The sequence below is a fragment of the Halichoeres trimaculatus genome, unplaced genomic scaffold (genome assembly GCF_033239565.1).
Source record: "Halichoeres trimaculatus isolate MK-OKI-2021-1 unplaced genomic scaffold, fHalTri1.1 fHalTri1_scaffold_6, whole genome shotgun sequence".
In the NCBI taxonomy this organism is placed as follows: Eukaryota; Metazoa; Chordata; class Actinopteri; order Labriformes; family Labridae; genus Halichoeres; species Halichoeres trimaculatus.
In genome coordinates this window covers 33,299,784-33,317,750 of record NW_027437184.1, presented here as the reverse complement: position 1 = coordinate 33,317,750, position 17,967 = coordinate 33,299,784, and the positions used below count along the sequence as shown (strand labels likewise).

Below are 17,967 nucleotides of genomic sequence, written 5' to 3'. Positions count from 1 at the left end.
CCTGAACTTTGTCTGGTAGCAGGCTGTGAAGAAGTTAGACTCTGATGTGAATCTGAGCATCTGAACATAGAGCTTAACAGGGAATGATGAACTTTTGGGCCCAGCCTCCAGTGGCTGCTCCGTGAACTGCAGTCTTTGCATCTCTTCTTTGAATAATTTCATTTTCTTACTATGTTAAAGGATCATTTTGTGTCTCGTGTGTTTTTACCCAGAGGATGGATCAGTGGATGGAGAAGGACTCAGAGGATGACAAAGAGCAGCAGGTTGGCTCTGAGTCCAGTCTACCAGCTTAGAGAGCTGCAGTCCCCAAGCATGAGATAAACCAGCACCCCTCTGCTTCAGATTTATGTCTCAGCTCCAGGAGTTGCTGCCCGCTTTAAGGACCTTCATGTATTGTTCATTTGCATCCATGTAACAATCTGTCACCACTCTGCGTATCTAATATGGGGCTGATAATAGCAGGGAACATACTGTCCCTCACAGGTCCTTATGGTCTGTACGGTGTCATGTTAGAAATAGCATGTGAGTCTTATCTGAGCTTTATCCACAGGCCTGGTCAGCTTTCCGGCAGCCTCGTAGATTCTCCTGGCTCTTCAGGCTGTCCGGAGAAAGGCGAGAGGAGAGGAGGAGGATTAGACAGCCGGGGGAGGGCTGGTCTATCAGAGCAGCGGGCAGCTGCTGGCGGGGAGGGCCTTCCTGTTGGATTCCTTTCCAGTGCTACGTCTCCCACAAATAGATACTCTAGTGCTTTCCATAAAAATGTCAGGGGGGCTTGAGTCAGGGGGGAGGGCTCTGTTGACAGGGGTGGTGTCAGAGCGTATAAAAGCTCACAGCTGAGAGGCTCACGGCACGTTGGGAAAACATTTCCAAAGAGGCCAAAGGGTTCCTCCTCCTCCGCCTGCAGCTCCTCTCTACAGCAGCCACCAAACCCTCCACCATGACCGAGAGAAGGATCCCCTTCACCCTGCTCCGAACGCCCAGCTGGGACCCCTTCAGGGACTGGCACAGCCGCATCTTTGACCAGTCCTTCGGCATGCCAGCCCTGCCTGAGGACTTCGCTTCATTCCCCAGCACCCACTGGCCAGGCTACATACGCCCCTCCATCATGGCTCCCGAGATGGGCGCCATGATGCCCCACACCCCCATGATGTACCCCGGCGCCATGATGGCCCAGCAGGCCCAGCAGGCCCGACAGATGAACGCTCTGACCCGGCAGATGAGCACCGGCATGTCAGAGATCAAGCAGACCCAGGACAACTGGAAGGTGACCCTGGATGTGAACCACTTCTCTCCTGAGGAGCTGGTGGTCAAGACCAAGGATGGAGTGGTGGAAATCACCGGTGAGTGCTCCTTTACCTTTCACTGCTCCTCTTCATCCACACACAGCTACCAAACACTTTAAGAGCAGTTTGTGTGCAGAGCAGCCAGTCCAGGATGTGACTGATCATCAAACAGCAGAGAGGGTCGAAGTACACCATTCTGACTCCATTAGAAAAACACATTCAGCCACATAAAGAGACTCCACACTGGTTCAGCCTCTTCTTTAAAGCAGGAAAGAAAAGTACTGACCCTGAAGAGGGCTCACTCTCAAAAAGCACAAAACAAATCACCAAAAGGCATCGAAGTTTAAGAGACGAGCTTTGTGGAAGTTGTAAAAGACAGTTTCATATGTTCTTTTCAAAATCAAGATCCTGAATGTAACAAGTTTTCAGAAGAGTAAAATGAGACAAGACGCAGAGTGAAAACACCCATGCCTTTCTTACAGCTATTTTCATTTTTAAAGATGAGGTAATAGTAAACTTTTGTAAAATGTACTACATACTTTTGTGTACTTCTCATAACAAAGGAGATTAACAAGTAAAAGAATCATGTAGATAAGTACATTGGAGATTAAAGAGGTGGTATTGTGGCTTTTTAAGCTAAATGTTGTCCCTCTAGTGCGCCTGAAGTAGCTTTACGTTAAAAAAAAAAGAAAAGAAAAAAAGAAATAAAGAAAAAAACTTTTTTTTTTTTGCCTGCCAAGTGTTTTAGAAAACCTTATTTCATCCTCAGCGGGAAACACTTAATTTCAGCTGCTGTCTCTTTAAGGCTTCCCTCTCAACAAACCCCCTTTGTTCTTATTGGCCAGCCTTCTGAGGGTCTGTTGCCAAAACAGAGCTACAGGCAGACCTTGGTGTTTGAGGCCCGCTCCTCCAACTCATCATTAATGTCTTAGGAGATCCTTCTGAGTGGTCCTTATCATTTCAACAAGTCTCACTAAGATCTCGAAAAAGATCTCATGTTATTTCTTAGAAAAAATGTTTTTTTCAGTTTACAGACAGATTAAAGGATTTCTACAACATATAAATCTGCAGAGGTTTGAAAATCTGCACATTGTATCTGAACATCCAGCACTTTTGAGTGTTTAAAATCCATGTTTAAAATATGAGAAAGCAGAATACCCCCTCTTTAAATGTTTTCAAAGGTAACTACTAGGGATTTGCACACATAGCTAAACAAACATTTGAAAATAATTAGCTTCTCTAATCTGCACAAGAATTACACTTGGATTAAATAAGTAAAAATGATAAAGATAATGTTTATTTTTATTACGTGTGTGTAGCACATCCACCCACCACTAGCTTGTGTAGGTGATGGCTAACACTGTACTGCTCTACTACCTGGATTTAAACAAGCGTTTCATAGGATATTCCCTGAAGTTCTGATAAACTATAGAAGCAAAGTTGTATGTATATATTTGGGATAGACCTACATGTAACCAGCACAGGTAAGAGGATGTTTACCTGTAAGAAGGACCAAAGGCTAGCTATGCTAATGTTAGCCACACTTAGCATTATCAAATTCCTGTTTGAATGATCAGGTAACAAGTCACTTCGGAACATCCAGTCTTCATATTTCTGTGTCAAAACAACTTTGATGAATAAAAATGTTTCATTAGACTGAGAAACCTTCAACCGTCTCTAAATGTGGGAACACCTATGATAAAGTATGTAGATGCGGAGTATTGTGAGGGTAGAGCGTACAGCAGCCAACCCCCCGTCTCCAAACTGAGGTTTGTTCCTTCCCTTTGATGGAGAAGCTTCTGCAGCTCTGAACAAAACACGAGATAAAAAAGGCAGGAAACCTTTCTGCTAGGTCAAGCACAAGGCAAAGCATTGCTGCAGAGTTACATAATACCTGGAAACACAATACACTGAGTTCCAGGGTGCAGGAGGGCGGGGGCTTCTGGCTGCACGCCCGCTAGATGCAAAACAATTCAACATGTGGGAGTCAACTCTGGAAAGAGCACAGAGAATCACTGAAACACTTCATCAGAAAGCTGTTTTCACAGCTGCAAAATAATGTGGAAAGACAGATAACTGAAGGAACGTGTAAGGGAGGGATGTTCTGTGAGGTCTCGATCTTTGTTTTTATCTGAGTCCAGTCTCGGCCTCTGTGTCTGACAGATCTCAAAGATTCACACTGGTGGAGTAAGATGTTTAGCCATGACTCACCCTCTGTGCCTGCTACTTTAAAAGGACTGCTGGTCCAGGTCCAGGTTCAGGTCCTGGGTATGACTACAGCCAATATTTCACAGCTCAGACACCGGGCACAGACAGGAGCAATAAAGATAAACAAAGCAGTGTATTGAGTCCACCTCATGAGTGTGTGTAAAAGTGATAGCATCATTTTAATTTCTGAAAGCACATCAAAGTATCCCCCTCCATGCAGCAGCCCTCCTCTCTGAGCTAAACCAAGCCTCATGTGGTGGCTGGCTCTGCCCGGCTCTGCCACACGCTCACCAGCTCTGTGGTCCTGTTAAAAAGAGGACAGCTCCCCGAGGAGGCCAGGCTTTATCAGCCTGTCGTCAAAACAAACATATTACCGTATTTAGAGCCAGGATGGAGGGCAACTTCACAGCCAGGCCTCAGGACGCCTGTGTGAGACCGACCAGATAAAGACTGGTGAGGATTTTCTCTTCATACTGTGGCTGCGCGACATGAGGAGCAGCTGTAAGAGACAAAAATACCTCCATGACACACACCAGCACCGTCATTGTGCTGTTTGAAATGTGCTGTGTCACTACAGGAAGATAAATAGAAGTCAGGACTTGTGTCATTATGCTGCCTTGTTTGTGCTGTGAGCTAGCTCCAGACACTAGTTAGCTTGTCTTAACACAACAAGAGAAATGCTTTATAATCCAGATGTTGTGACTTTCTGGTGGCACTGTGAGATTGTTCAACACACAACTTTTCAAGCACTCAAAACTCAACTGAAGCTATCAGAAGTTAGCTTAAACTATTCAACTTTCAAACTTCAGCGTCATAATGCTCCAAAGAGAACAAAAATTAGCAGCTCGGACCTCTCCAAAGCTAGCAGAGCCTGCGTACAAACACATGTAGACCCAATTCCCACATCACTTTTTAAAAATTTTATGGATTCTTTGAGGACAAGCTCTTGAATATGGTGAATTGTTCCCTTCAGACAGGTACTTGATAACCTGACACGCCAGACGAACAGTTTCATATATCCGCCACGGAATTATTTTACAAGTCCATCTAGGTAGCAGCTCTTCAGATTTGTTTTCAGAGGCGGGACTTTAAAAAACATCCACAGCTGGTGATTGGACGACCGTTCTGATTAGCACACTCACCACGGACCAATCCACATCAAGCCACGGTATGACGTAGCTTATGTGAGCCGATGCTTCTGAGAAACGATCGATGAACAACGACTGAATCACGAGAAACAGCTGTGAAAAAGGCGTTAGACGACAGCTTCCGTTTTTATAAATTTAACTTAAGAATCAAAGGAACGCTGACAAGTATGAAAGTCTGCTGACGTCACATCTGCTCCCACAGCTCCCGCCTCTCTTCCCTGATTGGGCCGGTCAGAATTTAGCCGAGTGAAATCGTTGGTCATTGGAGCCTGGCAAGATGGACCTGCAGGAGTTCAGAAACTGAATCAAGCAGGTTCATCTGCTCTGCAAGGTTAGGTACTTTCCCCTCTGCCCTTAAAACGGCAGTGGTGAGACCCCTTCTGAAGAAGAACAATTTGGATCCTCATGTTCTTAATAACTACAGACCAGTGTCCAACTTACCATTTTCAAGCAAAATTTTAGAAATACTTGTTTTTATTCAGTTGAACAACTTTTTAAATATGCATTCTATCTGTGAGAAATTTCAATCTGGATTTAGGACGAACCATTGTACGAAGACTGCCTTCTAAAAAATTGTAAATGATCTCAGGTGCAACGTGGACTCACATAAACCTACAGTCCTTGTCCCACTGGATCTAAGTGCTGCTTTTGATACAGTGGATCACATGATTCTTTTAAGCAGACTAAGGGCGCGGTCACACTGGCCATCCAAACCGTGCCGTGTTTAAGCACGATTGCCCCCCTGCAGCGCTGTTCCCCAGCTGGCTAGTACAGCCAGCGGTCACACTACCCCTACGTCCACCAGACTTTAGCAGGTATCACACACGCGCATGGCCTGCCTACGTCATCGTGAAGCATCTGTTTACATGAAGTGTGATCTCATCAGAGTCAGCACAATGAGACACAGAGAGCACTGCTGCAACTTTAGAGACTTCTGGATTTATGGTAAGTCGTTTTCGCCCGACACAGCCCTCTAACACCCCGCTTTGTTTAAAATGATTGTCGAGAGATGCGCTCGCAGCGATCATATGTCATGAATCACACGTGCTGTCTGCGTGCTTGTGCTCGTGCATGAAATAAACTGTGCCAAAGCCCACCTCTCTGAAGCGTGCCAAAGCACGGAAGCGAATCGTGCTTAAGCACGGCATGGTTGCGGTCACACTGGCCATTCAAAATATGCTTTAGGACTGAAGCGTGCTTAGGCGCGGCACGGTTGGCCAGTGTGACCGCGTCCTAAGACACCCCGTTGGCCTCTCTGATAATGTCCTTAAATGGTTCAGCTCTTATCTCACAGATAGAAAATTTTTGGTAAGTATGGACACGAGTTCCTCAAAGACCCATGAAATTAACTGTGGTGTGCCCCAAGGCTCAATCTTAGGCCCCATACTTTTTAACTTATACATGCTGCCGCCAGGAAATGTCATCAGGAGGCATGGCATCACTTTTCATAGCTACGCTGATGACACTCAGCTGTACATATCCATGTCTCCTGATGACACAGGGCCAATTGATGCCCTTTTTAATTGTATTTCAGAAATTAAAACCTGGACGGCAGAAAACTTCCTACAGCTCAACCAGGACAGGACTGAGTTTTTTATTATTGATCCTAAGGTTCAGGGAGAGAAACTTGTTTCAAAACTACAAAAACTGTCCTTAAATCCTTCAAATCAGGTAAAAAAAAAAAAAAACCTGGGCGTTATTTTTGACTCTGAGCTGGGTGTCTGAAAGTTTGTATGTGCTTTGTGGGGGTCTTGGTGGGGTGGGAATAGGTAAGGGTTGCTTTATTAGACATGTAAAGCACGCTGTGCAACATTTTTTGTATGAAAGTGCTGTATAAATAAAATTTGGTTTGATTTGATGTAGCTGTTCCAATGTAGCAAAGGGTTAAAATAAAGCTGCAGCTTTTTTAGCTAGCTGCTAGCAGGATATTTAAAAGAGGAAAGAAAACTGTATGGCTAATAAAATCTGAAATTAGGTCAACACAACTATTAGATTTGCAAATTGAATAAGATAATGGGCGGCTATTAAGTGATGCCAAACATTTCATAGCTCCCCCTAGTGACTGGCTGCAGTACAGGTCAAAATGCTTATCTCCTTCATGTGAACAAATGGGTCAGGGGTCAAATTATAAAATTATTACACTGTAATTATAAATCTTGTTTTCTGTCATTATTTCTAAGCACACTGATTTAACAGCAAGAGTTCAATCACACTGACGTAAACACACTGACTGACTGACTACTGGCTCTGCAGCGTACTGCATCATATCAGCAGAATAGACAAGATACAATTAGTGAACCCACATTAGCCTCATAGTGTGGTGGAATTTTCATATTGCTTTATGCCTTTCCTTAGTTAATTCTCTAAATTGCGTCTATATGTGTCACAATAATACCTGTATTTGCCTTATAATTATCTGTAAACAAAGACAGTGTTTTTCTAGTCTGGATTGGATCCGATCCACACGTTCCTGTCTCCTTGAACACTGTTTCTCACATTGAGTTCCCAAGCTAAGCTGAACCCAATGGCTTATAGATAGAAATAGCAATCCCAAATCTCAAGAATGATAAATATCAAGCACACTGACTGGTCTGTTAGAATTGACTCTGCATTACACTGGACACCCACGTGTACTGTCTGTCATTTCAACTTAAGCCATGTGAGTCTCCTGAGTCTTTATCAAATGTCAAGATTCCTGAAATTTCCTCTACACGTAGCATAATTGTTTAGGTTAAATAAATTGAAGTAAAAAAGACAATTTCATAATAATACCATTAGTATTAACCAAATACCATGAATATGTATAAAAAAAATTGATATACAATAAAAAAAAAAATTTTCTCCTTTTACTGAAAACTTCGACGTGTGACTTAAAGGTTTCATATTATGCAAAAATCAATTTATTAAGTCTTTTAGTGAAATTTTGGGGTCTTTGGCTTTCCTCCCAGCCCACAAAATGTGATATTTAATGACAAAACCTGCACTCAGTAGTGCTTATGAATATAAAACCCTGACCTAAAACGAGCTGTTTGGACTTTGGGGATTTGCCGGCGTCAGCAATTCCCTTTTTTGACCAATCAGAAGCATGTCTGACCTGACTGGTCCACCGGAGCAGATACCCCCGAACCCCCCTCCCCGGCGGTATCAGCGGTGGCTCATTTACATATGAAGGTCACGCCCACTAAATCAGAGCGTTCTGAACAGAGGGGCTATGAGAGCCTGGAAACAATGCTGCTGTGCTTGATTTATTGGCTTTTTGGACCAAAACATGTTACTACCATTTCATGAAGACATCAATGATCCAGATTAAACTGCAGAAAAGGAGCAGAATTTGGGACCTTCAAGCAATTATGGGTTAGGCTCCCAACAACTAACACTGACACAGAAGTCATTGAACGTTCCATATCTGCTAAAGTCTGTATGAAACAAACAAAGTGATCTGCTCTGCTGTGAACTCAGAGTCAGTCCAACAGCTCTGCTCGCTTCTGTCCACTCTGGGGCCAAAATCTGTCACCAGCTGAAAAATGTTAGCTTCCATTCTAAACAATTCTTTGAATTTACTTTTTGATAATTGGAACAGACTGCAGTGCGCTGTATGTTTTTATGTGCAGTCAGAGATTTTACTCCTAAGTCTGCTGTTTATGTCCAATGTGTAACCAAACCCTGGATTAAAGCTTTGGTCTACGATCTGAAACCCAGTTTGGCTGATGAGACACATTTGAAACACGCAGCCTCACTCACCCCTCCCCTCCGTGGTGTACCACATGCACCCATCACCCTCCTTTTAACACCCAGTGGTAGCTTTTTCAATTGGACTGGCGCGATCAAAACCATGAATTAGCCGGTGAAGCAGGTCTGGCGTTGCCACTGCCAGCTGATTGGAACAGAGCAGACTGTGGGCGAGGCTTTACCTTTCTCGCCGTGTCTTCACCAGCTCAGTTTACAGTGCTAAAGATGTGTGGCTAACTTATGCTAAAATCTATTGACAGAGCCAACCCGTTCTGACCAGCAGCATTCAGTCATTAGCCAGTATAGGCACAGACTAACCAGAGTTATTCAGCTGACATCTCCCACTGTGGTAAACAAAGTCATTACCTGTTCAACAGAAACTCAGCTGTCTCAGCGTCAGTCTTCAGTCCCAAATCCCTCTGCAGCTTTTTCCACCAGTCGTACATTTCTCCAATATTCAGTCACTGTTGGCTCCTGTATCGCTCATAATTCTTCCTTTCTTCAGCCTTTTCCTTGAACCTTTTTCGTTATCTTCCCTGTTGAGGGTAACAGTAACAGCTTCCTGGTTTTGGTCTTCTCTGGCTCCATGACGCTTCGGTAGCTGAGCAGCTAGCTGACGTGAGAGGGGTAGTGGGGAAGGACGAGGTGGGACCATGGGCATGACGGTGCGAAGTGAGGGAGAGAGGGGATTGGATGGACTCACGGACCAATCCAAACCACGCATGCCATGCATGGTTGGGATTGGTCAACTAGTATGCAGCTTTGCAGCGAATATACTGAATGGATTTTTTCGTTCTTTTTGGTCTTTATATTGTGTAGATTGGACCATAGGACCAAAACAGCCCTGTAAACGGTGTTATTAAGATGTACAAAGCTTCCAAAAGCTTTAAGATTCATCTGTGGATTTACTCTTAAGACTTATTAGGAACTGTTGAATCAAGAAACACAATGAAAAGTTGCAGTTTGGATGAGTTAAGGACACGTAAAGACCTGGTTATGGTATGGGCACAACAATAAATCAGTGTGGATTTAGAAAAGACTCTTTTACCTCTAGGTGAAATAACTCCGAGAGTTGAAACTGAACCAACCTCGAGCTTTGACACAAAACCTGTGAGCATATTTCCAAACCCTTTCTCTAACAAGCACAGTGAGAGGAGTGGCACATAAATCATAGATGCGTGTGGCTCAGCTGTTACCTGCCAGGGTCTTGTGCACATTTATTTTAGCATTTTAGCATTTTAGCATTTTAGCATGTAGAGGCATGATTTGGAAATACTTTTATTTAGAAAGACATGGAGCCCAGCATTACTTTAATTCTAACGTGACTTCTTCTAAGAAACAATATCTCTCTTCAAGGTTAGCACGTCACAATAGTTCATGTCTCTGAAGTGATTGTGTCTTTCATATTAGTGCCACATCAGTGTGAAACCATGTTGTGTGTGTGTGTGTCCCCAGGCAAGCATGAGGAGAGGAAGGACGAGCACGGCTTTGTGTCCAGATGCTTCACCAGGAAATACACGTGAGTAGCTGAAGTTCTTCAGGTTTATTAACCACCACAGAACGAGCCCGACCCTTTTCATTTCAGTTCATTCTGACGCAAACACACTATCAGCAGAGCTACGTGTCAACAACTCACTTCCAAACTAACAGATTTCCATCAGACGGGCTGCTTGTGGCTCTCTGACGGGGAGAAATGTCACGGCTGAAATGCATTCCTCAAGCTGGGTGTGAGTTCTTGTGATTTCCTTAATGTGGCTCTGCAGCTGTGGGTCTCTTTAGTTCTGGGTTGGGCGGTCTGTGGAGGCCTGGCTGCTGCTGATATCTGAATTTCATGCTCTGAAAAGCAGCAGAAGCAGCCTCCACCTCATATTGTTCATCTCTGCTCAGAGGGAGTTTGTGGTTTCACAGAGATCTGCTGCCATCCAGGGGCCACATAACACATCACACATAGACATTGATACAACTCTATCATACAGGAGCTTTTTATAAGTTAGAGTTGTTTTGAAGATTTATAACTTTCACAATCTTTTATTTGACTTCATTAAAGGTTTACATTAATCTGATAAAGGTAGCACTAATGATTAAACTTTGTTAAGTGACTTAAAGTGAGCAGTATGACGATTCATTGTTATTCTCAAAGAACAAAGGGGAATGAAAATAATAATCAAAAAAATGTTAGCATACTAAACGCCCCTAAAGTTAAAGCTTTTTTTACACCATCTTTATAAAAAAAATTTGAACACAAAATGACAAAAACCAGTTGGTCAAAGGTACTGATTCAGTAAAATTCCTTGGTTTTGAGAAAGAAGCAGTTCAATCACTCATGAAAGAAGAGCTCACACCCTGCAGTCACATTGTACAGAGGGACTCTTTTCTTTGAAACAAAACCTTACAAGAATGTCTGTGTTGGAAACTAACAACTCTCAAGGTAATATTATGAAAACCAAAGACTGAGAACTTGTAAGTTTTAAAAAATGATGTGGAGCGTCAGACCCCCTCCAAACATCTAAATCTACCAAAAAGCAGAAAAAAGTAAATGATGAATTGAAAAAGTCTCTTTCAGAATGCATAGAGAGAAAGTCAACTGGTGGTGTCGACTTTCTGTGAGCAGGAACAGAGCTGAGCAGGTAGACTACAACCTCTTTATGTCACCTCTGACTGCTGATTGGCCCCAGCTGAGTGACATCATCACAGGTGTTTCTAATATCTGCTGATTAAAGAGGCAGCCTGGGAAATGGATTTGGATTTTTTTTTTTTTCTACCGAAAACACTTGATTTAATTTAAAACAAAACAAGATCAGTAAATCTATTTGATGCAAAGTACTGATCCTTGTAAGTTAATGAGTATGACACATTTTATTTATTTATAGGTGCCCTCCAAAACACTCCGGTTAAAAACGAAGACCAGTGCAATAATGAAATCAACAAATGAAGCAGACAGGTTTACAGTGTGTAAGATCAATTTGTGCAGAGGTTTGGTGAATCAGTGAGGATGCAAGTTCAGCCACGACCACTTTGTTAAGAAAATCTTTATTAACTTGCACAGTTTCATTTGACGGTATGGTTCTGTACTGGGACACCCTGCTCTTACACGCACTCGCGTCACGAGCCATCGTGAATGGCATAAGCAGGGAGCGCAGTAGCAAACATAAAACCCAGACAGAGCAGAGCAATCGACATGAATACATTGACAGGAGGGGGTGGGATGGAGGTGGGTTTCAAAATGTCATTAGAGGAAGCAGGAAGGAGGCTGGGCTAGAGCTGTTGAAATAGCCTGAATGGTTATCTGAATGCAATTTTCCAATAGGAGGCAGACACGGGAGTCAGTCCAGCAATCAGCTGATCTGCACCGATGATGACAGCTAAAATGTTAGAGCTTGACGTCGTGGCTAAGATAAATGACCCCCTTGGAAATGAGATGGTGCATCTCAACAGGCTATTCTGGTTAGGGGTGGGTGCCTTTTATATTTGAAATGATACAGTACTGTTACTGGTACTCAACAGTACCAACTTTCAATACTTTTTTGTGTTTATGTGGTAAAAAATATTTAAAAAAATTATAATAGAATCTCATTTATTCTTCAATATATAACCTTGCAATGCTGTGTTCATGTCCAGCATGAAAAATCTCCTACCCTTCCACTCCCTTGCAATCACAAATATGCATTTAGGTACCTAAACATGGTACCTTTTAATTTTACCTGGTACTTCTGACTAAAATCAGTCGATACCCATAAAAGTACCTAATTCAGTACCCATCACTAATCCTGGTCGATTTGTGGCCTTAAAGTGAGGAAAGAATCTTGATATTGGGGGATGTTAGAGCAGGAGTGAGGTGATTCATGGAGGGGGATCTGGTGATGATGAGGGGAATTTGAGTAAATGGAGAGACTTAGGAGAGGAGAGGAGAGGAGAGGAGAGGAGAGGAGAGGAGAGGAGAGGAGAGGAGAGGAGAGGAGAGGAGAGGAGAGGAGATATGCAGTAGTTGATGTAGGATGTAACCAGGACTTGAACCAGAATGGAGGTGCTGTAGTGATTGAGGGACAGATGGAGGAGATTCATGTTATATAGATGGATGTATGCAGACATAGAGATGTAACTGATGTGAGCTGAAAATGACGCTGTGCTGCTGAGGGTGACATGCACACTGTTAACCTGAAGGGCCTGAGGAGTTATCATCAGTTACAGAAAACACGTTTTGATTTGGTGAGGGTGGATTTGGTACCAGTGAGGAGAACCTCAGTTTGTCACAGCTGAGTTTTTGAGAAAGTTGGAGGAGAACCGTGATTTTATTTCCTGGAGGCAGTCAAAGGAGTAAAGTTGGTGGGTGGGAGAGTGGAGGATGAAAGTCACTGCATACACTGCCATCTTGTGGTCATCTGCTGTAAGTGCATCACAACTTTAAAAGAATCAAATTGGCTAAGCTGAGGACAAAACTCCTACAGCTTAGAAATAACATCCTGCTGTTAAAAAGTGCTCCACATGTAGAGGCCTCTTGTCCTTGTCACAGTGGTTTTTGGTTTGACTCCTAGCCTTAATCCTTTCCAGATATTTCCCCCTCAGCTGTCCTCCAATAAAACATCAAGGCAAAATCCCACCTCTAAAAATACACTCACATATTTTATCCATTAGTTTCATTGATGTTTTGAGTTCAAGTCTAATTTCATATTCATGCTCTCCTCTTAGATTTACAGCAGTTTGACCCCTTGATCATATTTTTTAGTTTTCTTTAATGTGAAATTTTCAAATCTGGAATTTAGGAATTTATTCTCTGCAGTGAGCATTAAAAAAAAAGAGTAAAACTTATTTTTATATTGCATAGAGTCCACTGTAGGAAACTGCTCTGTGACTTAATTGAAACTCTGGGAATAAGACAAAGGAGATTTAACACAACTTTCTCCGTGGATGTGAAAACATAATATTAAAATATAAGGTACTTTATTTTTCTTTTTAAGTAATTTGTGTACAAAGGATTAAAAAGTTGTATAATCAAGCATTTTTGCAGTTTTTAAAAAAAGACTTCAGTGCAAAAATGAAACCTACTCCAGGTCTTAAAACAAGACTCAGGCATATGTAACATATGTAACATTGTTTCAGCTCAAATATTTTTATTCCTTACCAATTTAATCCAGTACTCTACAAGGCCTCCCTCCTTTTATTTCTCCTTAAATCGATTTATGTTGATCCGTTCATCCTTCAGCCTTCAGCTCCAGGGAAACGAACAGAAAACAGATCACACACAATGTTTAAAGATGTTAAAATAAGGAGGCTAATCAGGAAATATGTGACCAAAGAAAACTCTCTGGTGAGACTGAAGATTAAAACATATGTCTCCTCTTTTTCTCCCATGCAGCCTCCCTCCCACAGCGAACAGCGAGAAGGTGACCTCCTCTCTGTCTCCTGACGGCGTGCTGACTGTGGAGGCTCCTCTGCTGGCCATCCAGTCCTCATCGACCACCATCCCCGTCAACATGGACTCCAAGGGCGTGGTGAAGAAGTAAAGAGAGAAACTTCCTACCTGTTGCTCCAACACACACACACATACACACATTCACTGAAAAGCAGCACTTTACTTCCACCACATGCTTCTAGATGATCTGTCCTCAGAAAGCAGGCGTGCAGAGAGGAGGGCACGGGCTCGCCTGCGCTCTCCTCTCCCTCCTCTGTCTCTGGTAAAGAGCCAGCCCCAGCTGAGAGCTCAGAGTAAACACATCTGCAGCAGAGCCATATGCCCACTCGCTCTGCTGTAATTACTCCTCCTCTGAACGTAGGAACACTCAGCTTAGCCTCATCACAGGATGGTTTTCTCTCATCCTCACTCACACACATGCACACCTTTCTCAAATCCCCAAGATGCTGCGTCCTCAGACAGTACAGCTGACTGTTAGAGCATAAACTACAGAGCTAAACCCTCAGAGGAGCAAACAGACACGCCAGCTATTAGTGCAGAACAAATCCTCTTCACACTCTGGACTGTTTTTATCTGCTGTGGCCTTTGGAAATGTTGCATCCACGCAGAAACTAAATAAAGATTTAAGATCATTTTTCTGTCTCTTCCCATGATTTTCAAACATGACATCAGCATCCTTCTCCTCCTGTTGACCTGAGGCTGCTAGCCTGAGCTGTGTGTTTTAGAAAACTGGAAACAGAAAGATCAAAATGTGAATTAAAAGCCTCCAAGTTTTGATTTATATTAAAGTGATCATCAGGTGGTCAAACAAGCAACAGAGAGCCTATAAAACTGCTGCTGCTGCTGCTGCTTCTGCTGCCTCAATCTGAGGATGACTTTGAAGAACAGCACCCTCTTCTGGTTTAAACACACTGAGAATTCACCAGACATCACTGAATAACTCAAATCATTCTTAGTCAGTCTGCAGTAGTTTTTTTGTCGCCAAACATTTTTTTTAGCCTAGAAAACATCAGCAGACTTTTCATCAGGATGTGGCAGATTTTCTTTTTGGGCTGGTCTGTTTGTTCAGTCCATTCAAAGACTGATGTTTCACTTGTTAACACTTTTAAATCAGTCATTATTCAGTTTTCGAAGCAATTTTTTTTATTTGTAGTTATATCATCACAAAGATGACCAAGAAAAGTAAATTATAACAGATGTAGTGATGATAAAAGTTTAAAACTTGAAGAGTAAGTCAAGTCACGTTTTTGATTTGTGTCTTCTAAAAATGAGTGTTCAGCTTTTTTTTTTAAATCATATCTGCCACCACCAGTTTCTTTGTTTAAATGGTCCATCTTAAGGAAATATTCACTGTCTTTGTAGCTCTATACATTTTATTTTCACTCACTGTCATTTGATTATAAGGGTGTACAGTCAAGAGCTCCCTTTAATGATACGGTTATAAACTGCATTACACATGTTGATGATACACACTTTACTAAACATGTCCAAAGCAGACATGACCAATTGTTAGGTCAAAACACTCATTTGGAGAAAAAAACAAAACAAATCTTACTCTTTAAGGCATGGTCTGCAGGAATTTTTGTTACCTGTTAGTAAACGCATCATTCAAACTAGGCTCCTCCTCCTTGGCTCAGTGCCAGCAGCAGCACACACCCACAGCCTCTGACTGTGACCACGTGAACACACTCCCTAGCCCAGGGAAAGCCAACTCCACTACTGAAGCAGCTCTGATAAGCTTCTTCCATTCTTTATCATCATCAAGCAAGGTCACATGCACACTAGGCGAGCTGTGATTGGCTGAGGTAACCACACTTACACACTGCCTAGAAATGTCCTGAAACAAGCAAAACATCAACATACAGGCAGAAGAGAGGGTTTGAGGCAGACACTGACACTGACACACATGTGTGAAAAGGCCCAGAAGTGGCAGCTGAGCAGAATTATTGCTGTAAAAGTTGACATTTTATTTTTTAGGAAAATCCTGCAGACTTTACATTAAACAAATATATAACATTTTAGGTTTAGAGTCAAGACTTCTTTAAAATAATAGGCCTAAAATGCACCAAAAATGGAAGAAAAATTCATGTACTCTTGGATAGCTTTAAGATATGCACTGTTCAAGACAATCTTTAATGTATCGTGCTACCTTTTTATACATAATTGGAGACTGTCCTAGCAGTTCAAAACCTCAACCTAAAAACCTTACTTAAGGGGACATATCACGCTGATTCCTGATTTAATACTTACATATAATATAATAAATTTGAAAACAAGACCTTTCACCCCCTGAATTTTCAAAAAATGAGATATTGTATTTTTTCTGATATCCTAGAACGAGATTTGATGCCTCTGAAAATAGGTCATTGCGAGACGGCGAGATTTCGACTGTCGTGGCAACACGAGGATCCTTTCTTTTTATTGGAGTAATCTGATAAAGCAGCTCCTCCTCTGTGATGTCAGTCACACAACCGCCACCAAGGGATACACCCACCAAGAGCCGAGTATAAACGTATAAACTATACATGTTACAGTACCGGTTTGACTCACCACACTGAAGCGTCCTGAGATGATCTGTGCCGAGGTGGATTTTCTTCCTCCTGAGCTGCAGAACCATCCGGGTCTGACTCGGGGTCCAATACAAAAGGACGTATCCTACACTCTGCCATTTTATTAGTGCTAGTTAGGGGGAAGTTTTGGCAAACAGCAAACTCGCTCGGTCTGCTCCATCCAATATGGCGATTTTGTAAATACTGCCGTGCTGAAAAAAACGCCCCCTGGCTCTACCCCCTCCGCCCCTCTGATAGAACTGACCAATCAGAGCACAAAGGGCTGTGACGTTGCGAGGTTACTGGAGGTCATTCTGGAAACGGAGCGTTTCAACCAGATCTTCAGAATGGCCTAAAATGAGGATATTGAGAACGCTATTGTGGGGCAATGAAGGAACTAAATGACTTGTACTGAGGGCAGAAATGCTTTACAGGCATCCTAGTCTGGCATAGTGAAAAGGAGAAACAAGCATGATATGTCCACTTTAAGTTTTAAGTAATTGTAATTTTATAAGTTCTACAGTTCAACAGTTTCATTTAGCGGACGCTTTTGTCCAAAGCAACATACAAGCAAGAGTGTAGACAGAAGGAAAACCTAGCTAGTGGGACAACAGTGCTACAAGTTATTCAGCTGCATGTGCTGCCATTGAGAGCAGGATTTTTTTATTTTTTTTTTAAAGGTAGTGTAGAATAATCCAGTCAACGAACCACAATTAATTGCTGCAACAGTATACTTCCACCTTCAACAACATTCAGGAGTAGTGCTGAAAAATCAATAAGAGCTGGGTCTGAGACCTACTGACTCCTTCTACCCCTAAGGACAAAGAGTAGAAGGTCAGCTTAAGTCCATGAGTGTTCCCTGAACAGATGAGTTTTCAGACATCTCTTAGGGGTTGTTTACACAACGGTTTTAGAGTGAAACGCAAAAGTTTTGTTGCGTTTCAGCCTAGCATTTACATGGAAACAGCGTTTCAGCCGACCTGAAACGCAAACTTTTGAAAACGGCCTCCAGAGTGGGATTTTTCTGAAATGCTGCCGACACCGTTGCCATGTAAACGGTAAGCCGGCATTTTCAGTGGAAACAATGAAGTCACACTCCGCTCCTCACGACCGTATACAACAGTAAAACAGTATCATTGTTACAATCATAACGAACTACCGTGTCGTACTTGTGCTGCTCAGCTATCTGCTGTATCTGCTGACTGTCTTTATACAAAATGTGCATCTGTTGCTCCACTTTTGCTCTTAGTATTCCCCACTACATCAGATGACCAGCTCAACTCTACTTCGGTGGAGATCTCCTAAAAGCGGCTTCTGGACAAGGCAGTTATAACGCTGACTTCAGGCCTGGCATACTTACCTCAGTGTTTTTAGTCCCTTGGCGTTTCAGTGCAAACGCAGATTTTTTTCACTGTGTTTCAACGTTTTCAGAAGAAATGTTGTTGTGGAATCGGGGCCTCAAAGTAGAAAGGGACTCTGAGGATCGTATAGAGTTAGGTAATTCATTCCACCGTTTGGGAACAACAGAGGAGAAGAGTCTGGCTAGATATTCAGAGCCACGCTGGGCTTGGTGCCAGAAGAAGCCAGAAGAAGCCCGAAGAAGAGCTTTAATTTGATTCGAGCTGCTACCAGATGTGCTG

At 42.6% G+C, this 17,967-nt stretch overlaps 1 protein-coding gene across 1 annotated transcript; it reads left to right on the top strand.

Moving 5' to 3' along the window:
* The first annotated feature begins 746 nt into the window (after window positions 1-746).
* On the top strand, window positions 747-14,384 carry hspb1 (heat shock protein, alpha-crystallin-related, 1). The gene is made up of 3 exons (XM_074672241.1): window positions 747-1,340; window positions 9,824-9,887; window positions 13,722-14,384. Exons 1-3 carry the CDS (start codon window positions 938-940, stop codon window positions 13,867-13,869), a joined length of 615 nt encoding a protein of 204 aa, XP_074528342.1. The 5' UTR covers window positions 747-937; the 3' UTR covers window positions 13,870-14,384.
* The last annotated feature ends 3,583 nt before the right edge of the window (window positions 14,385-17,967 follow it).

Coding starts and splice junctions, on each gene's coding strand:
- hspb1 (XM_074672241.1), top strand. CDS start 938: ATGACCGAGAGAAGGATCCCCTTCACCCTGCTCCGAACGCCCAGCTGG. Junction 1,341..9,823: donor TGGAGTGGTGGAAATCACCG/GTGAGTGCTCCT, acceptor GTGTGTCCCCAG/GCAAGCATGAGGAGAGGAAG. Junction 9,888..13,721: donor TGCTTCACCAGGAAATACAC/GTGAGTAGCTGA, acceptor TCTCCCATGCAG/CCTCCCTCCCACAGCGAACA.